At 33.3% G+C, this 24888-nt stretch overlaps 2 protein-coding genes across 3 annotated transcripts in view; one reads left to right on the top strand and one right to left on the bottom strand.

Moving 5' to 3' along the window:
- Positions 1-424: 424 nt before the first annotated feature.
- LOC132705229 (thymidylate synthase) lies at positions 425-1671 on the top strand. Its single transcript, XM_060675701.1, has 3 exons — positions 425-560; positions 615-1353; positions 1462-1671. Exons 1-3 carry the CDS (start codon positions 553-555, stop codon positions 1669-1671), a joined length of 957 nt encoding a protein of 318 aa, XP_060531684.1. The 5' UTR covers positions 425-552.
- A 69-nt stretch (positions 1672-1740) lies between these two features.
- LOC132705228 (organic solute transporter subunit alpha) overlaps positions 1741-24888 on the bottom strand; it is a 29128-nt gene continuing 5980 nt past the window's right edge. The window contains exons 1-6 of one of the 2 annotated variants that reach the window (XM_060675699.1): positions 13651-13918; positions 8291-8442; positions 2555-2790; positions 2400-2496; positions 2075-2330; positions 1741-1949 (exon numbers count right to left, since the gene is read on the bottom strand). In XM_060675699.1, the coding sequence (XP_060531682.1) occupies positions 1741-1949; positions 2075-2330; positions 2400-2496; positions 2555-2790; positions 8291-8442; positions 13651-13732 (1032 nt within the window). In that variant the 5' untranslated portion in view covers positions 13733-13918. Of the gene's footprint in view, positions 1950-2074; positions 2331-2399; positions 2497-2554; positions 2791-8290; positions 8443-13650; positions 13919-24888 lie in introns of those variants that run through there. The other variant, XM_060675700.1, reaches the window with a different exon arrangement.

Genomic DNA, 24888 nt, shown 5'->3' on the forward strand with positions numbered 1-24888 from the left:
TGGAATCGAACCCACAACCTCCGTCAAGTTCGAGTTTAAACCATAGGATAATCAATTCAATACACTTGGGCAGACTGCTATGATCATTCGCCCATTGCCGACTTCCGTCGAGGAATTACCATAAGATATATTGGTGATGAGTGCTTGTGCTTTTGAACTATAGAGGTTTAAAAACTAGATACTGAAATATTCTCTTGACTAATTAATGGGTAATGAGAAACGAGAGTCATTTCTTGTTTTTCCTTTGACTAAAACATGCAGGTTGAATATGAAGTGGATAACCACGTATTAGATGCGGTAAATAGACAAGAAAATAATGAAAACCTGCCATTACAGACTACTAAACAGTAGTTCTAATTTTCTGTGCTGGCATGTGAATTCTTCCTTTTCCTTGGGCCCTTGCTTATTCTACATAAAACGCAGAAGAAAACGCGGTAAAACGTGCGTGAAATCATGTCATATATTTAAGGACTTAATTTTTAATAAAAAGTTTATAGAAAGTTAGTGCTCGAATTATTTCAATTTTTTGCAGTAAATTTTAAAGAGATAAGCATGTCAGGGTAATGTGACTATCGCAGTTTATATTGGATTGGCTATAACAATTAGCTTTTTAGGAACTTCATAAAGGGAAATCATGAAGAAAAGAAAAACCAATCTACAAATCATATAAAAACTGAAATAAATTGTTTGAGTAGTCGTCACGAGGAATATCAGTATTTAAATCACATCCGCCAGATTATAACTCAGGGAGTTAAAAGGAGTGACAGGACAGGAGTTGGTACTTATTCAATTTTTGGAGCACAAATGCGTTATTCCCTGCATGATGGTATTTTCCCTCTACTGACTACAAAACGTGTATTTTGGAGAGGAGTTGTTGAAGAACTGTTGTGGTTTATACGAGGTAGCACAAATTCATTTGAACTCAATGAAAAAGGAGTGCACATATGGGATGCAAATAGTACCAGAGAGTTTTTAGACTCTATTGGTCTTAAAGACAGAGAGGAAGGTGATTTGGGTCCTATTTATGGATTTCAGTGGCGGCACTATGGTGCCAAATATGCAGGGATGAGGGCTGAATATAGAAACAAAGGCATAGACCAACTTGCCGAGGTTATTAACACTATTAAGACCAAACCAACTGATCGAAGAATGATTATGTGTGCTTGGAATCCAATTGACATTCCTGAGATGGCTCTGCCACCTTGCCATTGTCTTTTGCAGTTTTTTGTATCAGATGGAGAGCTGTCATGTCAAATGTATCAGCGTTCAGCAGATATGGGTTTGGGGGTCCCATTCAACATTGCGAGTTATTCATTGCTTATCTATATGGTGGCCCATGTAACAAATCTTAAAGTAAGTTTATGCTGAACCATCTGCAGTTGCAAAATTTGGGCTTTACACAAATACATTACTAAGAGCCTTGTCAGTTTATGTGTGTAAAAGTTTACAATATTTTTTTAGCCAGGCGAATTTATTCATACCTTGGGTGACAGTCATGTATACTTAAATCATGTTGAAGCTTTAAATGAGCAACTGTCAAGGGAACCGAGGCCTTTTCCACATCTCAGAATTAAACGCAAAGTGGAAAGCATCGATGATTTTACTGTAGAAGATTTTGAATTAATAGGTTACAATCCTCACCCTAAACTCACCATGCCCATGGCTGTTTAATCTGCTAACCACCTCAAAATTTTCTAGTATGTATATGTAAAAAGTGGTATGTAAGCATTAAAAATAAATTTATTCATAAGCTACATTGTCATATGCACTACTTTCTTTAACATCCTTTTCAATAATATCACAAGATTGATTAGTGGTGATGGTTTTCTTTATTATGTTCACATTTCCTTTGCGAACTTCATTGACACAGGGTAATTCTCTCTTATATAGTTTGCGGGCCAGGAAAGCTAGTATCACCATTTCAGCCATCATAAGGGTGTTGTGAATCACTGTAAATTTATAAAAAATAATCAAACTTTAATATGAGGAACTGTTTCTTTTTGCGTTATATAAAAATATGCTCTCTTGAAAATAAAAAATACAAAAAGAAACAGCTTCAAATTGCAGCACTTACAGTTGGCGTAGACCTGAGGAATGATGGGTGGATCACAGGGTAGGACGTCTTGCCACACCAAACACCTGGTGATGAATCCTTGTAACTTAGAAAACACCAACACCAATTGGAGAACTATAAATTTGCCAAAGAGCTTGAATTCCTCATTTAATGTGTTCTTTAGTATATTTATCGCCATCGCCATGCCCCAAACACCAACCAATATAGAGAGTATTACAATGGGTTGCAGGTACATGTAATTCACTAAATACAAGCTCTAAAAAATAAAACTCGTTCAATAAAAAAACTTGTTAATGCATTCTTAAATAATATTGACAATAGTTACCTCTTGCTCCGCCCACATGATCAAGTATACCAAATAGATGAGGCTTTGGACCACAGGCAATTGAAAAACCAACAGTCTTAGAAACATAAAGGTTCTTCTGAAATATAATTTAATAAAAACAATCGTTTGGGAACGAATTTAGGTTTATAAGTTACTTGTCCATTTTGAAAGTAGGCAAATGGCAACACGGCCAGCAACAACAAGGACCTACATTGAGCATTAACCTTTTCGGGCCCTCCATTTGCGCGAGTTGGTGGCAGCCACCTGAATAAGCCATGAACAGGCAAAAGAGCTTGTACATTCCTGCCATGAAGGCCCCCTGAGTTATAGCTTCGGCTAGTAGGTTGGCTCTTGGCAGCAAAATGGCGAAGAAACTTACCAGGCTTGTGACCTATACATTTATTACAGTGTGTTCAAGTGTAAAAGAGTTCCACAATTCACCAATTACAAAAAATATTTCGTTTTCATTTTTTAAGTTATTGGAAGTGGTATCAAAAACGAAAAGCGTATTAAATGTTTATTTTGATAGTTGTACAAGATGGCATTAACATTTGAAGGTGCAGTTATCCTTAAAGCTTGCAGAAAAAATGTAAACGTAGTATTAGCCGCATTTTAATATAGAAGATACATAAGATGTACTCCAAAATAAAAGGTAATATTTTTCAGAGTGGTAAGTTATAAAATTGTATGTTTGTTAACGGAATGGTCATATGTATGCCTAGCCCTTATTTAAAAATAAAAAAAAAGGCAACATATCTCTGCCTGGATTTTTTTTTTTATTTTGCTGTAACACTATACTGGGAGTTCGGAAATGAGCAAATAATTTAAGGGTCGCTCCTACTCCATAATTAAATGTTAAAGTTTACATAGTGTTCTTTAATAATTTTTTCTTAATCACTTTTCTCGTTTGCCTAATATTTTTTTAGACCAACTTTGACCCCAATTCCTTTAAATTTTTTGTTTACTGTTTTTTGCAAATTTTAAAAATTTACAATTAAAGACCATTATAAAAGCTTTTAAACCCGCTTGCTATACCACAAATTTGCTTTTTTACGTTATGTTTAATAATTATCTCATGCTCATGCGTTTGAGTGTAGTAGTATAGTAAATATTTCTAACTACAAGCTATGGACTAAAAATAATACGTTAAAGAAACTTCGGCAGGCTACTATATTACTTTTTACAAATCTTCTGGATTTCTCCTGCGACGGTTGTTGATGAATCGAACTTGAAGACGATTTGCCAATCATCCTGTTGACCTCTTCAGAACTTAACTGAAACTGGCTCGTATTCTACTCTGCACCTGGTTATACAGGATGTTTTCTAATCGAATGTCAATAATTAATGGGGCGATTTTTGGGTCCATTTTAAAAAGAAAACTTTATATGAACATGCTCTAAACGTCTCAAGTTTTGAGACACAGGGTGGTAAAGTTTTCAAAAATATACATATATTTTTTAGTATCTGTAATACAACCTACGATATTTTAATGAAATTTGGCACGTATGTGCTATGTACCACATTTTTTTTTAAAATACACCAGTAGCGAGCCTACGGGATTTCACCTGTCTATTTTGGTAGGCATTGATAGTACGCCACTGATTTCTCTTAAAATAGAAATTATTCTTACAATTCATTTCGAAAGATATTTTTTTTTAATCCGATGTACGGTTTTCGCATCTCTTCTGTGCATGGTCATAACAATATGTAATATGACAGCATGCAGAGAATTATTATTATTATTTACTTAAGTAATTGTCTATCTGTTTTATTAATACTTCAAAAAATCGAAGTACGAACATGAAGTACGTAAACATAAGTAAATAAAATTTTAATATATTTTTTTTTTCTGAAGGACACTAGTTGGTAACTAAAATCTTAATATTTTGTTTTAGTTAGATATGTTATTTTTCACAAAAAAGTTTTCGATTTAACCAGTGCACCAAAACCAAAATATTATTTGTTCATAGACAGTCAGTCACACAGCCACTGATTCCTTAAAAAAATAATGACATTTGCATTCATTTATGAACAGATTTGATCTTTTTTTTTAGTCCGTCGCACGGTTTTCACTTAAAAATAATAAACTAATTTCCCTGCGTGTAGTCATATTAACGATATTGTTATGACCATACAGACAAGAAGTTTTTATTTTTTCAAGCGAAAACCGTACATCGTATTACAAAAATCAATTAAATTTCTTTAGGATTGATTGGAGATTGTAAGAATAATTTTTATTTTTAAGATCACCATTCATGCTTTCATGATACTCTCGAGTCCATTTTGATTTAAATATTAGTAAGCCATCACCGACAAATCCGATTTTGTTACCAATGTGAGTAACGATATCTTAACTGCCATGTTTTACCGGGTATACCCTTTATGATCCAGTTTCGTCCAGATGATTCTGATGTCCTGTTTGACCTTAGAATTGTGTAACTACTCTCAAATACCGGCGCCGCCAATATATAATTTCGACTTTCTCTATTAAAAGTGATTTTCTCTTTTAAGTTTTTTCGACCATTCATTACTTTCAAAGTTTTCCAGAATTACTTCTTACCTATGAGTGATCAGATATCAGTCTTTACATCCGCATTTATGTTTCTTTTCTTCCTGCCCTTCTATTTGGTGACGTGAGAGGGTCGCGATTATCCTAGTTCACAAGTCCATGTATTGTTGACTCCAGTCATATTCGAACACGTTTCATCTATTTCAGCAACTCCGAACGTTAAATTTTAGTGGCGAAGGACTTTGAGCACAGTGAGAATAATAATTTTCTCATTTTTAGAAGGCGCCATTTTACTAATCCGTTTTTCAGCTACAAATTCAGAAACTATTTTACTATTTTGCAAATCTTCTGGAATAGAACTTGCTGACGTTTCGCCAACCATCCTGTTGGCTTCTTTAGAGCTAACTAAAACTGGCTCGCAACCTGCTTATACAGTGTTGGAGGGTTCGCGGCAAAAGCAAGGCCATGACTATTTGGTTAAAGTTAAAGACCTCAATCGTGGTTATTTTGGTTAGTAAGCAGCCAAACAATTTTAACCGCGACTCAGGTCACCACTCATTTAACTTTAATTTATAATAATTTAACTTAAATGTCTTAAATTTTGAGATAAAGTTTTGAAATATATATAAATAATATAGTGTCGTGCTCTGTTTCTGTTGCTCGTGATTTTCAGAAATTCCGAGAGTGAATAAAATTGGAATTATATTTACTTTCTGGCAGTTGTTCGTAAAGTTCATTCTTGAGCATGGCTAGCGTTTCTGAATTTTTAGCTGAAAAACGGATTAGTAAAATGGCGCCTTCTAAAAATGAGAAAATTATTATTCTCACTCTGCCCAAAGCCAACTAAAATTTAACGTTCGGAGTTGCTGAAATAGATGAAACGTGTTCGAATATGACTGGAGTCAACAATACATGGACTCGTGAACTAGGATAATCGCGACCCTCTCACGTCACCAAATAGAAGTGCAGGAAGAAAAGAAACTTATAAATGCGGATGTATATGTAGGTAAATGCGGAGACTGATATCAGAAGAATAAATGCACGTCATGACATCATTTCACTCATAGGTAAGAAGTAATTCTGGAAAACTTTGAAAGTAATGAATGGTCGAAAAAACTTAAAAGAGAAAATCACTTTTAATAGAGAAAGTCGAAATTATCTATTGGCGGCGCCGGTATTTGAGAGTAGTTACACAATTCGAATGTAAAACAGGACATCAGAATCATCTGGACGAAACTGGGTAATAAAGGGTATACCCGGTAAAACATGGCAATTAAGATATTGTTACAAACATTGGTAGCAAAAGCGGATTTGTCGGTGATGGCTTACTAATATTTCAATCAAAATGGACTCGAGAGTATTATGAAAGTATGAATGGTGATCTTTTTGAAGAATAATTTCGGGAAATGCTAGATTCTCTTCCTGGGTCTGTGTTAAATAAGAGTAAAAATTTCAGAAATTGTGCTGAAAAAGGAACTAGAAGAAATTATAAACTTAAACTGTTTTGCAGGAAATTTGTTGTTGACGAAATCCCTTCAAGAGGGAATAAATAAGGTAAAAAGGTAGAGTGCTGGGAAGTTGTTATTCTTACGCCGAGTTTATTTGACACGAGCGGAACGAGTGTTTAATAAATGAGTGAGTTAAAAAGTTCACCGAACGTGTTGCATATTATACTTTTTCGACGACCGTTAGTTTTTGGGTACATGTTCGTAAAACAACACGAATACATTCACTGACATGACCATCAGTACTGACAAATGTCAAAATTCAAAGCGTGGGAAATATCTCCGAAAACATCCGATTGCTTCCAAATCCGTGCGGTAAAATCCCGGATATGTCCGAAGTGGCTCGGATTCGTCGGAAAGGATACTGACGTGGTAAAGTGACGCTACCCGCACGCTAGATCGGTGGGTAATTAGGTATTTTACAGATGGGAGTAGAAAAAAAGTTTTACAGTTTAATTATTGTGCCAAAGTAAAAACTACTCTACTTTTCAACACCAATTCTTATTCATTTTTGTAAATTTAAAATCCAGTGTGTGAAATTTGCAATCTAAAAAGTAAGTAAGTCTACATCCTTGTTCTTCTAACGTACCGTAATGATCAAATGGTATGCGTGTTCGCTGCTAGGTCCGGTGTATAAAATAATTTTTTTTTTATTTAAATAGCGTATCTGTTTAGTAAGTTTCCAATTCAGGTAAAGATCCCAACGATGCTCCAGAAGTCGATAATGAAAATAATAAAGTTCCAATGTTTTATTCTGCACTAAGGATCATCTGCCCAAACACAAATTTATTAGAAAAAAATACCAAAGTCTTTGCAAAAGAAGATATTCAGTTGATTTTTCAGATGTAACGAAAATGCTTTCCAAAAATCTTAAGAACATCCATGTGTTGTCAATACACTAGAATTATATAAGCACGATAACCACCAGCATAAACGCGATAACCAGAAGCAAAAGACTTCACGTGAAACTACAAACTCAAATTCACCCCTAATAAAAAATTAAAAGGACCTGTAGACAGAAATGCTTACAAAGAATTGATGGTGTACAACGAAAAATGATTGTCCATGAGAAAATGTTTAGCAAAACGTAATATAAAATCTTATACAAAGGATGCCCTTTCTCATAAAGTGTTTTATTATCATTACAATTTTAATTTTAAACAATTATCATTATTGTTAAGAAAAAATATTCTCAGTATAATACTTAAGCTCACAGGTATTAATTTTTGTTTGGTAATTTACAAAAATTTGATTCGTTGTACTGCGCGTTTCAATTTTTACTTACATAAATTTAAAGGTTTTTGTTTATTTTTTGTTCATACAAAATATGTTCGGTTACCTAAGTGAGCTTACTTGTTTTTTAAGTTAAAAAAAACACCATGTCCATTGGGCATTTTTCAATTAAACAGCTTTCACTGAAATATTTTTTTTTGACATTTTGATGTGACCAGAACTAAGATTTTTGAATTACTTAGTTTTTAATTTGTTTTAAATTGTTTTAATTTAATGGACCTCACAGTTTTTTTCATAGTTGCTTCCTAACTTCCTATATTTGTGCCATGTGCAGGACCTCTATATCTGAGTACATCCATAGTTTTTGAAATCTTAGTGCTAGTATTGAGTATTTTATTTGTCTGCCGTAACCAAAAATAAATTCGACGATTGTCTATTTAGAATTGTAAATATTATAGTAGTCTGCAGAAGTTTCTTTGAAGAAAAAAAAACGATAGTCGCTCGTAAACTGAAAAATTTAAAAATTTTATGGGCATGTTCGCTTTAATTAGAAGAATTAATGAAATAAAAAAAACACCTTTATCACTTTAGTAAAATAAGCACAACAACGTCGTTGCAAGTGTTATGGTAGTTCAAGTGATTACCGGGTAGACTGCAAGAACGAAAGTGGTGTAGGCTTTCACCCGAGACGCGCTGCGTCGGATGACATAATACGTGATGTCTAGGAAGAGGAAAACGGAAGCCGCCAGCAACGCGGCACTTATCAATAAAATAAGGATTCCATATCGATCCATTCCTGAAAATAAATTAATAAATAATTATTTAGTAAAAGGTGGGTGAGATCTACATTCATTTATTAATATAACATAATTTATTCCGTAAACACAATTTTGTAAATCATTGACCAATGATATACAGGGTGGCCCACGACATGACTGTCATAGCTTGGGCTAGGGTGATTTCAAGTTAAAAATGTTACATGAACATATACCCGGAACGCTATTCTGAGTTACAAGCATTTGAAATGTTAAAGACCATTTAAAAAAAAAATCTTTATTTTTTATTTATTTATATTTTATTTTGTTGAATTAGTTGTTCTAAATTTCTACCCAATTGCTGTATACATAGTTTAGCTCTTCTTAGAATTGAAGTGGTAGCTCTGCTAACAGTCTCAAGATTAGCACAAATAGTTTGTGCGGCCATCCATAATTCTAGCTACAAGTTTCACCTTTTTGTATAATTTTGATAAAGAAATTCTTCTTGTCTTGTCGACCAAAGTGCGCCATCGTACTAAATCCACATTCGTTGTCTGATATTAAGAGGAATATCATCCAGTAATATTGGAATATTGGAAAATCTGTCTTGAAAATGGGTTTCCGAGTTTGTCGTATGTAACGCAACGCACTCCCAAGCTGTGTCAGTCAGGTCGTGGGACACCCTGTATATATACGGCTAGTGAAAGTTTTGGTTAGTTAGACAATTCGTATGGGCGTGAGCATTCACAAAGTGTGTCGTAAGAATCATTAATTGAAATTAAAATGCACTCGAAATGCTACATTTAATAAAAGTTCCCTACCAAAAAAATCTTATGTTCACAGTGCACGTTAATTGGGACGCTGTAATATGGTTTCAGTGATGCGATGTTGCCCCTTCTTCGAAAAAGTAGCGTCAACTTTGATATTTTAAATGGGACAGCCTGTATATTATTGAACACTCCGTTTCGTCATCAATTTCTGGTTATTTTTGTTTAATACCCCCGAAGCGTTTCTTTAACCGTTTTCGAAAAGGTATTTTTTGCGCTAATTTAATCTGAATTACAATTAATATTTAATTTAATTAATAATTAATTTAATTTATTCGTAGAGAGCGGAAATTTTTGGCTATAGTTTAAGCTGGTCTCGCGCAATAATTTTATGTAGACAAATCCACTCTGTAATACGCAAGGGCGCTCACAATGTGCAATGCGGTGTCAATAGTCCAATAAAAAGAAATTTAAACTAGTAAATCAAGTTGGTGATGTAAAAAGGAAAACTAAAACTGATGCTAACAAAATTAAAACAAAAAACTAAAGCTGAAAAGGCCAACGATACAGATTGCGCAAGTTTTGTAACAGATGCACTTCTACGATTGTAATTGGAACATATTTAAGGATAAGGATAATCTTGTTGAGTTGTTGAGTTTGTGGAGAAACAATAGACACTGTAAGTTACGACGCACAGTCAAGGGCAACTCTTCAAACCTAGTGAGATATGGTGCTGTTGAACCTAAATACCGTCCTTTCCCACATATTGATTATATTGGTTATAAGTGGGGGACCATATTATAATTGAACCAAAATCCCACTTAGAGCTTTGTATTAATTTTCTTATATATAAAAGGAATAAGGACGGTAAAACCACATTGTTTATCAGCGACATATAAAGTTTTGATGAATTTGTTTATTTCCCACCAGCAGTGTGGCAAAATAAAGCAAGAACATGGGGAAAGTTTAATGAAATGTATTCTGATTCACAACCAATGAACGAAAAGATGTTTGAACATACTACAAAATAGCATTTAGTAGATAATAAGAAATATGTACATGGTAGAAAATAAAACATAGAAACAGTTGAGACGCTCTTTATCTCACGCCTTGTTTCTTGATTGCAACTGTTTTCACAGTTTTTACAGCTGTTTCGTTCTCGTTTCTTTGTAAATTACCCTACAAATAAAAATCGAAAGATGTAAGATCGGGTGATCTCGCGGGCGCAACTCCGCTGTTATTTACTCACTGTAATGAGGCGGTGTCCCATCCAGTTGAAATTAACATGTGAGATATTCTTGTAACAACAGTTCTTACCACCGATCGTAAAATTTGCATAAGCAAACTTATTTTTATCGTTTTTGAGAAGACAAAAAACATTGAACATTTTTCTTGGTAGGCCATTCGGGTTTTGATCGGTCTTTGTCCGGATAATATCTTTAAAATAGGATCTTCTTGGCTAAGGATTAGAACCGTATCACAAAATTGAATTGACCATCGTCCTATTTAAGGACGTAAATTTGTTTACGTTTACGAAGGATTATTTTCCTGCAATTGTAGTGGAAGCCTGGGGATAAGCGTTAAAATATTATTATGTTCTGTTCGTTAGACGTTACAGGTTTTAGTAAATCTCATATTGATTTCGGTTTTAGTCCATAATTAATGCAGTTATTCGTCAAGTTTGTTGTCTCTAAATCACTAAAAAATAAAAAAAATATATCAAGGCCTCATTCGAGTAAAAATATCCCTCTGTTATTAATATTTTGAAAACTCTCAATTGAATTTACCTTGCTTTTATTCGTCTTTAATCATCTCATCTAAAATCATATCATCTAAATAGTTGAATTTGAAAAAATATAATTTTCCTTATTTTTGTTCTCATGAGACATTCGCCAACTATAGCCAGCTTTCCATGAATTCAAATTGGCTGTAATAAAGATTTAATTGGACCCTATATTTTGAGCAACAAATAGGAAAAATAATTTCTCGAAAACCACTAAAGGCACATAAAAATAATCGGAAATTAATGGCGGAACGAAAAAGCCAATAATATACACGGTATTCCACCTAAAATATCGAAGTTAAGGGTACTGTGTCGAAAAAGCGGCATCACTGCAAATGTATTTATTTATTAAAGGTGTATCACCCTATATTTATATTCAATATTTAGGTTACTTGGTGAAAATCGTTGAATTTAGCCGGGTTTTGATTGGTGAAAGTCTGCTTTAGCTTAAAACCAGTTATTTTCAATACGTTGGTAGGTAATTGGTAAAACATGCAGAATTGCCTTTTACATTAAGAAAGCGAATATGCAGAATTTTTTTTGTCGAAACGTTTTTGTTGTTGCCATCTTTTCAAACTATTGAAATGTCTATGTATCGGTTAGTTAACGGAACTGGCGTGCTCCATATAACCTTACAATCCAATTTATTTTTATTAATCATTATTAAATGATAGAACCTGTTTTCTGCGCAACATTATAAATATCAAAACAAATATTGGGAAAGGATTTGCGTGTTAGGTGCTTTCGGCATATGCGACAATGGCTTAATAATGAATATCGTAAATGGTAAAGATAAATAATGTTGATGAACGTTAGATTAGCGTTGTACAGATAAAGTTTTATTGCTTATTGTTTTGCACTTCTTATAGTACTCATAACTATTAAAAACTGACTGTTACAGAAAAATTAGAAACTGAGCACGAAATATTATGGATTTTTCTGTGTTTTTTTGAACTTAATAAACATTTAGTTACTTCAAGTTCTTTAAAAAAAACTCTCAATTGTCTATAATATTCTTGTCTGGGGATAGGTCAGCGACGTCGGTTGGCTTGGCATAGAACTACAACTAAGGGAACATTTAAAAAACACAAAATACTGACCGTAACATTCACAAGAACAATACGATGTTTAAAGTGGACGGAGCATTTCAAAAATATACCACAAGAAAAAACAAATTCTGTATTCAGAAACATAGTCATGAATATTTTAATCAATTAACCAATTTTTCAAATTGAAAAATTCGAAAAACACCTTAAGACATTTTTATACAACGATACATTTTTTTCTGTCAGAACTTGTAAAATTGTATGTTGTCTCTCTTGTCTTGTCTGATTTTAAAGATTTTATAATTTTTTTTGTAGTATTTGGAACTAAAAAAATATATCTGCCTATGTACAGTATGCGTGTTTATATTTTGTACCATACTTATGGCCAAATCTTCTTCTTCTTCTTCTGGTGCCATTCCTAGCGGAGATTGGGTATCATCATGGCTAATCTTACTCTCTTGGCTACTCATCTAAACAATTCACTGGAACTGCGGTCAAACCACTACATGCTACAGAAAACCTTAGGAAACATTAACTGGTTATAATTCAAGGATGAACCTCTTTTCATGTTTGGTGTGTCATGATATATAATAAAATTGTAGGTACTATTATAGTGATATAAAATGAAATCGAATTGCTTTTGGAAGATATTGAAATGAATTGAAATGAAACAAACAATCAGAACGAAAGATTCCGTATTTAGATCGGCAGTAGAGGGGTTGTACGATGTACAGCGAATCGCTCCGAAGTCAATCCATTACATATATTTATATAGGGCCTTTTGAAAATCAAAGCGAATTTTCAAAGACCAATAAGGAGCGCAGTTGATCCAGTGTTTAACAAGTGACTTAAAAAGTTTACCGAACGTGTTGCATACTATGATTTTTCTACGCCCGTTAATTTTTGGATACATTTTCGCAAAACAACACGAAACGTCTCCACGATTCTTGTCGGAGTTCAAAAACGAACGGATGGTATCCCGGAATATATATATATATATATATATATATATATATATATATATATATATATATATATATATATATATATATATATATATATATATATATATATATATATATATATGCATATCACTCCGCAAACCGAAAACACTTCGAACACTCAGTGATACTGTTCTTATAAAACTTATGAATTTACATTATTCAATTTTCTTGTTTCTCGAAAACGGGGAATTTATTGACATATTTAACTTTTTGTGGTTGTTATTAAGAGCAAAAATGTTGAATCCAGTTTTTAATAACTAAAACGCACCTTGCTAGTTAACTTTAATAATCATTCCACAACGAAGACTGGACCACGTTATCGCACACATACTTGATTTGCTGTTAATGGGTCTGACCTCCAAAAAAATTTCCATTTTTATACCCAGAAGTCTTTCTTTCCATATATAAATTGCATTTTGGAAAATGCGTCGATTTTAAACGTAAGCCGTAGCGGAAACCAGAACCACAACCCGTGTTTTAAAGTAACCGCATCTCCCGCAAAAATTAAGACAATCGAAGCAAATCAAAAACGAAAAATCTCTATCGCTCCACACAAACTATTAAAAAAAAATGAGTGGATCCGCAACATATTATTTGCGGTATGGTTTTAATTTTCGACTAAACCAAATAAGTCAGTAACTGAGCTTACCGGCAAGGTATTCCCGGAACGTTGGCATATCCAACCCGTCACATTTCGAACCGTTGACGTAATACTCCTGCGCGGTAGCCATTCTTCTTTAACTTCTCCCAGTAATGATCCTATCGAACGACATATCGCATCGCAAATTATAGTTGCAGTTCACTTTCATTTGGCGTCCCGCATTTTTTTCGAAATTAACCAGCACGCCGCCGATACTGTCGCGAGCTGGTTTTGATCGTGAAAGTGGCGTCGAATACGTGGGATTGCGTTTCGTATTCTAGATAGGGAGATATAGAAACGGCCGGATTAATGTTTTTTCGGTGGGGAGCGATGCTATTGTCTGCGCATTTTTTTCTTTGGACGTAATAAAATAATATTCAAAATACGAGGGTCACTTGAAAAGATTCCGATTCGTTCTGAAGATGGCGGCACCAACTATTGATCGTCGTTGCGCACCTCTTGATGCTTACTCACCAAAGTTTCAGCCATTTTGGACGAGTGGTTTTTAATCGAGAGTCGTTTGAGTTCGGGGCATCCAAAAACTGTAACTACCGACGATAATACTGCAAATGGCGTTAATCGACCGCAAAATTAAAGTGGGAGAAATAGCACAAGTTATGAAAATGACCGAAAAACAAGTTCGTCATATAAAGATTTAGGCTGTCTGTGCGTTGGGTGATACGTTTACTCACGTTAGACCAAGAGTTTTGGCGCCGATTAGGTATTGTAGATGAAAATTGGACACACCATTATACGCCCGAAAAAAAAATATAGCTTTTAAGTTGGGTGTCGACTTGGCTACCTTCGATTATGTGGCCCTTGAAAACTCATTAGATTTGAAAATGCTTAAAGCTCGTCCTGATGATGTTGCTTTTCAAATTTATTAATTTCAGTTGTGTTTTTCTCCCTCCATTCTGTCAAAAATTGGGTTTTTGGCACCAATACGAATAACGCGTCTAAATAGCATATTTTTTGTTTCGTACCAACTATGGACGTAATACATTCATCGCAAAGGCTGCCCGACTGGCCAATGAGAATAAGCATTTGCAATTTTTCGCTACTGAAGGTGGGTTTAGTAATCAGATTCAAGCAAGCATAAGATAACATAGCTTACATTAGCTATTTATTTTTCTCTCCTTAGCTTGTGAGATTGCAGCCTAGGCTGTTACTTTTAGTTCTTACTTTTGTATCAACCTGCAATTTACTTGTGCCTTTTTCCTAAGTTTTATGTAGAAGTGAACTCTCAAAAAAAATCTGTTTCACCAAGACAACGCGCCTCTCATACCTCAGCAGTTGCCTTACCGAAAATTCACGAATTACGGTTTGAACTGCTTGACCATCCACCTTGCTCATCAGATCGGGCCACCCGCGACTTCTTTTTGTTCCTCGCCTGAAAATTGAGCTCGGAGGACAAAGATTTTCGTCAATCACCTTTATCACATTTATTTTGGGGAGAAAAACGCTGGGTACTATTTGGACCAGTTAGAGAGATGGGAGCATCGTTACGAGAAATGTATAGCGTTACAAAGAGACTACGTAGAAAAATAAAAACAAAATTGACGAAAATCATTTTTAGATCGGAAACTCGTCAAGTGCCCCCGTATGATGATGAAAATGATTGATCTTAACGTATTTTTAGAAATCAACAATAATTGCGACATTCCCTGTTTTAGTGAACACTGGATAATTAATAGTAATATTCGAACCTGTATATTTTTAGATCCAAAAATATACATGGTGGCTTGTGCATGTACTCCCGTCGGAGGTGAAGTGCAGGCCTGTAGTTATTGGTATAGTCGGTACGATTTTCCATGGCATAGTCCAGCCGTCGGCAGCCGTTTCAGAATGTGCGACTTTTTTAAATTTTGGTCTTCAAGACTACAGTACGTGCCGCCATTGGAAGGGGGGCGGTATAATTTTGATTTTTATGCAATTTTTTTTTATTATTTTTTAAGGATGTGCGTACAGGAATTGAATGGCATTTTGATGGCATTTTAGAGACGGAATTTTTTGAATTTCTGGGCGGCGCAAAATATAAACATTTAAAAAAAAATGAAAACTGCTGAAAATTTGTCATAATTGTTAGTTACTTTGCCGTTCCACCAAATAACCTAAATTGTGCCGCCTAGCTGAACGCGTGCCATAGATTGCCGAATTGTGTAACGCATACAGAAAATATAATAAAAGAAAACTGGGAAAAAGAGAATACACTTAATTTAATACACTTATTTAAAAAATTATCATAATTTTACATGTAGATTCACCTTGTTAAATAGTCGCATATCATTAAGGAAGACCCTGGTCTATTATTACATAGGAAATGCATGAATCCATATCTGAGTATGGGCGAACTAATCAAATAATTCCAAGTAGAACTAATTCTGTCTCTCTTACTCTAGTACTCTGGTACTCTTACTCTAGTACTCTAGTACTCTAGTACTCTTACTCTAGTACTCTAGTACTCTAGTAATATAATCGTGATCGTTAGTGACGGCTGTGTTGCATTGATCACATAGACATTTAGGGCGAAAGAACATCTCTTGAAATATGAACAATTATATTAGTCTGTCTGGCATTTTATTGCCGATTATGCTATCACAAATCGTACCGACTATAGATATTGCATAGAGATCGGCGCGGAATTCTGTGCGCTTGAGATCGTCTCTCATCATATTGTGGTTATTTGTGTTTTTCGATCTTGTTTAGGAAATTTGCAGCCATTTTTTACCCAATTTCGGTTGGTACTGTACGTAATTTAAAAAATTAATTTCATGGTGATTTTAACATTAACTTTTGCAGGTCTGGCGGTTTGTCTGAGTTTTTGTATATTTTGGAAAGCTTTAGCATTGAAGTTACAATACATAACAGCACAAGGGTTACTACCGCAACCCTACTTGTATTGATAATATTTTAACAAACATATGATAATACTTATTATGACACAGGTGTAGAGGATCCCTGTATATCGAACTCTTATGGTCAGTTTATGTCAATAGAGCATATAAAACAAGTAGAAGATAGTGCTGAGTTATGCTTCTCCAACAACACACCTGGTGTTCTCAACAAATAATGGCTTGGTGATGGGTGCTAGTGTGGATCACAATAGATAATAGTTTGGGCTGGGCAATTCGTTGTGTAAAACACTGTCATCTAGTATTTTTCTAGTTCGCGAATTAAAAAAATTAATCGCTATGGAAACATTAATGATTACATTACATTACATTACATCTCTTTTATTCATACCTAACGGTGTTGTTCAGTAGGGTAAGTTTTCTGCAGCTAATCGGGTTTTTAAACCTCAAAAGAAGGTAGTTCGAATTTAGCGTGTGCAGGTTATCTAGAACATTGTAAGCCTATCTTTAAAAGATTGAAAATTATGTCAATTGACTCCCTCTGCAAAAAGAGATTTAAGTGTACTAAATACCAAAAAAAAAGGTCAAACCTGTGTTTGTATAATAAACTACCATCAAAAGTGAAGTAAATAATAAAAAATTAAAAATATATTTAAAAAAGACAAACACTAAATTACAGTGTTTTTTGATTTAGGCTTAAGATAAGACAGTCTTGGCGTCTTTTCTGTCAAAAACTAATTTGGCATACCACGTTGAAAGCGTTGTATTTAAGCAAAAGGCTAGTCTTAATTAAGAATATTCGTGATACGATGTAAAATAAGACTCTTAATTTACAATATTTTGGAGTAGTTTGGTCGGTTATATCTTATGGTATAGTATACTGAGAAAATATATGGAACCAATTCATTTAAAAATCAGGATTGGATTTCAAGAAAAATGGTCGGCACACGTCCACCACAATTTTTTCTTGCGCATTTTTTGCAGTAAATAGAAAGCATACAGAGTGTGTTACAAACGTAAATGTTGATACCAAGTCCGTTTTTTAAAAGGTACGCGATTTTGTCTAAAATACAATTCCGCGTCAAATTTCACGTAGCATAGTTATAAACGCTTTGATACTGTAAACTGCTGAGTAAAGGTTCTCATACATATTATATTACTTGTTTCTCAAAGTGTCAGCAATTTGTCTATATAAAACCACGGTGCGAACCACATCGCTAGCTTTTTTGTCATCTCGCTTGAATAAAGTTTTTTAAAAAATCAAATTCGTTTTCCACGACGAAAACTGGCGCAGCCGGTAGGATTTCCGTGAAACAAGCATTCCAAAATCGACACTGTTTGGTCTCTCTCAAGAGTTTATTCGCGAAATCCGAACAACACAAAAAACTGTTCAAGTGGGTGCAAAGTGCTCAATTGGCCAGGGGAAGGAACAAGCATCGTCCACAACCCTATTGGTGCGAAATAAGGAACAAAAATCGTCCGAATTTCATACGTAGCCCAGGGAAGAGACAAGCATCGCTCATCCTATTGGAAAACTAGATTAAGAAACGAAACAACCAGGAATGAAAATCGTCGTTCTCTCACTGTTAATGTAAGTTTTTCTTTTGTAAATATTTTTCTGATTCAAACTGGAAAGATTAATTTCTCGTTTTGAAACATTAGAGTTAAAACCTAGAGTAGCTTCTGTCGATAATTTTAATACATCATCTGATTCCGATTCCGATTCTGACATTAATTTAAACACAATGCCGGATACGGTGAATCTTCAATTAGTTAATTACCCATTAGCTCCACAAAATTTTACTAGCCCATTTCAACCGCCAACAATTCGACCAAGTTTTAATAATTTTAACCCCCCGAGATTTCAAAATAATTTCCAAACAAGACCTTATTTTCAGAATATTCCAAGACCAAATTTCCAAAATAATCAAAGACAAAACTTCCCGAATATTCAAAGAATTAACCCGATGATCCAAAGACATCAATTTAATCCAAGACCTTACCCATTTATGCAAAGACCTATGCATCCAATTACAAGACCGATGTTTAATCAATATAACCAAAATCCAACCCCAAAATTTAACAAACCTGAACCTATGGATACTTCATCAGGCAATACCCGTATAAATCAAATTCAACCAAATAAAAATTACTATCTAGCAAAAGAGATTGACAATCAATCCGCAACCCCCCAAGCTAATTCAAACAACGAAATATCAAATTTTGAAAGTGAAAATCCTTATGATTTTTATTATCACGAATCCCATCCTTGAAGAACAATACACCTACGACACAAATTATGATACACAAGAATTTTCCGATCAAATACATCAATTAGACGAAAATAACTACTGTTATAATGAACAGGACGGAAATTTTCAGAAAACTCCGAATACAAGCAACCAAACTTAACGCAAAATTTTCCCCAAAACTACACTTCAATATATGTTAATAATTATAATCATTCTGATTTACCAATAGTTTATTTTCCTGAAGTTGATGCTCAATTTCTATTAGACACAGGTAGCGCGAAAAGTTTTATAAATCCACAGTTAGCTTACAAATATTACCCAGACTTTATAAATATTGAAAATTTTTCAGTAATGTCAGCTCATGCAACATCTGTTCATAATGAAGTAATGACAATACCATTATTTCCTTCTTTTAATTGTCCTGATCAACAACATAAATTCTATCTTTTTAACTTTTCCCCAAAATTTGATGGACTTATAGGAGTAGATCTTTTGAAACAAATAAAATCAAAAATAAATATTAGCGAGTCTACACTGGAAACACCGAATGTAATAATTCCACTGTATTACCAACATAATATTAAAAACACCCCAGCGGATCCAAAAATAAATAAAAATTTTGACGAATCCAAAGTTAAATTCGATGAAATTATTATTCAACCAAGAACAACACATAAAGTTAAAATACCCGTGACAGAACAAAATGGTATAGGAATCTTAAAATACGAAAAATTTGTAAATGCTGAAATGCCCGAAGCTTTAGTAAAAATTGTCGATTCATTCGCGTTAACAACCATTGCTAACACATCTGAAAATCCTGTTAGTATACAATTTATTAAACCTCTAGAGGTAGAATTAATAAATGAATGTGAAACTAATTTTATAAAAAAAATAGAAGATAACAATGAAAATTTAATCGAACATCCAATAAGTAATTTCGACAATCTGCAAAAAGAAAATCTAAAAAATTTAAGACTGAATCACTGTAATAAAGAAGAATATAAAGTAATTAGGAAGTTATGTTACGAATATCGAGACATATTTTATTGCGATAAAGTGCCATTATCTTTCACGAATCAAATTAAACACAAAATTAATCTAACAGACGAAACCCCCGTTTATACAAAAAATTACCGTTATCCTGAAATACATAAAGCCGAAGTAAATAGACAAATAGACGAAATGCTAAAAAATAATATAATCCAACCCTCACATTCCCCATGGAGTAGTCCTATATGGATCATACAAAAAAATTAGATGCATCAAATAAACGTAAATGGCGCGTTGTCATAGATTACCGGAAACTTAATGAAAAAACAATTGATGATAAATTTCCCTTGCCTAATATTTCAGATATTCTTGATAAACTCGGTAAAGCTCAGTATTTTTCAACTCTGGATCTAGCTAACGGTTTTCATCAGATAGAAATGCATCCCGATGACATCCCAAAGACAGCCTTTTCTACTGGTACTGGACTTTTCGAATTTAAACGCATGCCTTTCGGATTAAAAAACTCACCCTCGACGTTCCAACGTGTTATGAATAATGTGCTAAGAGGCTTCCAAAACGAAATCTGTTTAGTATATTTAGATGATATTATAATTTTTTCCACATCCCTACAAGAACACATTGATCGATTAAGAAAAATTTTTCAGAGACTAAGGGAGGCAAACTTTAAAATTCAATTAGATAAATCAGAATTTCTACATAAAGAAGTAGCGTATTTAGGTCATAAAATCACTAAAGAAGGCGTTAGTCCAAATCCTGACAAGATAAAAGTAGTAAAAAATTTTCCTCTCCCCCAAACACAAAAAGAAATTAAGTCATTTCTAGGATTGGCAGGATACTACAGAAGATTCATTAAAGATCTTGCTAAAATCACAAAACCAATGACCTTATGTCTAAAGAAAAAATCTAAAGTAGAACACAGCCCCGAATTTATTACAGCTTTCAACCATTTAAAACAATTACTAATAAATGCCCCAATATTAAAATATCCAGATTTTTCAAAACAATTCGTGTTAACTACAGACGCATCAAATTACGCGTTAGGTGCCGTATTATCACAAGGCACACCACCAAACGATAACCCAGTCGCATATGCGTCTCGCACACTTAATGACACCGAGCAAAAATACTCTACAACGGAAAAAGAATTACTTGCCATAGTATGGGCCTGTAAATATTTTAGACCGTATCTTTTCGGTAGAAAATTCCAAATTTTTACGGACCACAGACCATTAGTCTGGTTATTTAACCTAAAAGAACCAAATTCAAAACTTATGAGATGGAGACTTAAACTAGAAGAATTTGATTACGAAATTCTTTATAAAAATGGTAAACAAAACACAAATGCGGACGCCTTGTCACGAATAAAATTAAATGCTTTAGAAACCGACTCTATTTATAATAATCCTGGAGATATTGATCTTGATATTAACAAATTCCTAGACAACGATTTCGATCCGAATAAATTAGACTCAAATGAAATTTCGAAAACACTCGAAGAAATAGAAAATAAACGTCCTAGGAGCCCAAAAATAATCATTCTCGAAAACAAACTTTTAAGACCGGCTTTTGAAAATACAATACACAGTACAAATACTGACGAATCTTTACAAGGAATACCTATATTAAATGAAATTATTAACAACAAACCAAATCAGATAATACTTCAGAAATCTCCGTATTCTACTTATGTTAAATGTAACTTTAAAAACTTCGACGGTCATAATATATTACATGCATCAATTCCAGAAGAAGAAATTAGTTTAACAAAATTCTTCAAAGAACATTTAAATAACAAAAAGACGTATATTCACTTTTTATCTCAACAACTAAGACCAATTGTACAAAAAGTAATCGCCCAACATTTTCAAAATTATAAACTAATCGAATGCACAAAATTAATAAATAATGTTGAACCGGAAGAAAGAAATATATTAATTAAATATAAACATGAAGGTAAAACTAATCACAGAGGCATAGAAGAAACTTGTAAATTTTTAAAAAATAATTATTACTGGAAATCCTTAAAGTCAGATGTTACAAAATATATTAACGAATGTGAAATTTGCCGACGAGCAAAATATCAACGAAAACCACCAGATCAACCTTTAATGTTAACTGAAACACCTTCTAAACCATTTGAAATTATACACGTCGATACCTTTATTGCCGGCGGACAAAAATTCTTAACTATAATTGACAAATTCTCTAAGTTTGGACAGGCATTGCCCTATTTTGGAACTGCGATTTCAGCATGCCAACAATTAGTACATTTCTTTTCATTCTATGGAATACCAAAACAAATTGTTTCTGACAACGGAACAGAATTTAAAAATGACGTTCTAGACTCTTTATTAAAAATACATAAAATTAAAATCCATTTCACAACGCCGAGTCATCACGAATCCAATTCACCTATCGAACGTTTTCACTCAACCCTCATCGAACACTCACGCCTATTGAAGGAAATAGATAAAAATTCCGATATTATTTCACTTATGCCCTATGCGATCATTGCATATAACAGTACTATACACTCAAATACTAATTTTACGCCTTTTGAATTAACACTAGGACACACTGATACACGTGACCCTATGAACCTAATTTCTTCTCAAATATATTGTGAATACGTAAATAACCATCAAACAAATACTAAGCTTCTTTACGAAAAGGTACATAATGATTCCCTTTAAAAAAAAAAACAAAAAACGATCGATAAAATTAACAAAAACAAAACTCCAATAGAACTAAAAATTGGCGCAACAGTGTATAAGCGCACCGAAAGTCGAAAAAGTAAATTAAACAAAAAATTTTCTGGACCATTCATATTAACAAAAATCCTAGATAATAATAAAATTGAAATAGAAAACAAAAAAACAAATAAAAAAGAAATAACTCACGTTAACGAGACTAAAATAATGAACATTGTTCCAGATGGCTCGCAAACATCGGAGCAAACGAAGTAAAAATCCACAACCTGAACAACTATCCAGGAATCCTTCCTTATAAACTAGGTACCGCAAAAATAACCTCCAACCATTTCTCCTTTATACAAATTTTTGATTTAAACCCAGCTGTTGCTGAATTCTATGTAATCTATAACCAAGTAAAAATATTAATTAGTCAGATTAAAAATAATCCTAATTATTTTCACGAATATTCTAATTCAGTCATCCCTCTTGTAACATTAGAAAAACGCATTGAAAATCAAATTAGTCAACTCAATCCATTATCTATAAGAAGTAAAAGAGGCTTATTAAACCCAATCGGTTCTATTATTAAATGTATTACTGGGAAACTTAGACCAATCTGACGCGGAAAAATACGATGTAGAAATCAAACAACTGCAAGAAAACCAAAATAATTTAAGAATCAATTCAATTAATCAAACAAAACTGTTAGAAAAAACAATCAACTCATTTAAAAATTCGATATCAAACATTTCTCATAACCAACTTATCCTTAAATCTAAAATATTACAAATTGATCAAGTAATTAAAAAGATAACCACTGAACAAACGAATGACTATGAGTATTTCCAACTACATGTAGTAATGAATCAAATTACCTTTATGTATAATTTAATATATAACATTTTTGAGAAAATTGAAACCGCAATTAGTTTTGCCAAATTAAACACTTTACATAATTCGATAATTGATCCGTCTGATCTATTCGAAGAAATTAAAAACATTAAAAAAGAATTAAAGGAAAATCAACTGCCGTTCGAGTTATCAATCGAAAACATATTAAATTTTGAAAAAATTATAGAAATAAAAAGCTACTCTAGAGGACTAATAATAACATTTATTTTGGAACTACCGCTACTAGAATCAGAAATTTATCAATATTACCAGTTGTATCCGCTACCAGTTAATAGTGAACAAGAACTGCAATATTACGTTAATATATCGATCAAACCATATCTTGCATTGAGTGGAAATATGTACTCATTTATGGACTCTGAATGTGTAAAGTTACTAAAAAATGAGTTCATGTGTAAAAATATACATATTACCTATATGAAGGAACACCCGCCTTGTTCAGTGGAAATAATAACTCACAAGACTAATATAACAAACTGTAAACCAATTAAAATCCAACTTCAAGAAATAAAAATTTTTAAAATCCAAAATGGAAAATGGATTATTGTGACACTTAAGAAGATAATAGCAACAGTGCAATGTAATGACGACATTAATACTGTTCCATTATTTGGATCCCACCTTATCGAATCCTCCCCAATTTGCAAAGTACAAATTGGAAAAACTGAACTAAGAACCTATACCCCTAATCGATTGAGATTTGATGACTCTCGTCTACCGGAAGTGAATCTCTCACTACTACATAAACAAAAAACAATCTTCGATCCACCAGAACTCACATTGGACACGATCAACCTAAAGGAAATAAAGGAGCTGCAAATCCAAATGGACGAAGCAAAAGAAAACCTTGGAAAGATGTCATCACGTATATATTCTACAAGAACTAGTGTTTGGACAATTTTGTTATACGTAATAATTATATTAATCTTGATTTATTTATTATATAAATATTTTCCATTTAAATCTAAAAATTAATAAACAAAAAGAAAATATTGTTATTTAAAAGCACTTGTTGTACTTGCTGTTCTAATTATTATTTGTTCTATATTATTTGCAATATGGATATAGGACTGCTCTGCTTTGTGGAAGGATGTTAAAAACTTCGGTTTCTATAAGTTTGAGGACATTGGAGTTAACACGGGGAAAAACATTGTTACGACGAATGGCAGATTTCAGTTGGTGCCAAACATATTCAATGGGATTAAATATACAGTGGTAAGGTGGAAGCCTTAAAACTGTATGCCCTAGTTTTTTGCATAATTATCACAGACGTATTCCTTTTGTAGGTTCAAGCTTTGTAGAACTTCAATTAATTGCTTTTTGGTATAATCTTCGTGAAAATAAATGTTATACATGATGTTTGCTTGTTGATGTTGATTGTTGCTTTTGTGTCACATGAGGAAGGGGTTTTGGTTAACTGTCTACTGCATTGCATTGTCCATTACAATGACGCTATTAGGAGGAATGTTTGGAACTAATTTGTTTTTAAACCTACTTTCAAATAAATCAGCGGTGGTGTCTTCATGG

The sequence above is a fragment of the Cylas formicarius genome, unplaced genomic scaffold, assembly GCF_029955315.1.
Source record: "Cylas formicarius isolate icCylForm1 unplaced genomic scaffold, icCylForm1.1 PGA_scaffold_7__23_contigs__length_41026272, whole genome shotgun sequence".
Classification (NCBI taxonomy): Eukaryota; Metazoa; Arthropoda; class Insecta; order Coleoptera; family Brentidae; genus Cylas; species Cylas formicarius.

Coding starts and splice junctions, on each gene's coding strand:
- LOC132705229 (XM_060675701.1), top strand. Junction 1,354..1,461: donor CCCATGTAACAAATCTTAAA/GTAAGTTTATGC, acceptor ATATTTTTTTAG/CCAGGCGAATTTATTCATAC.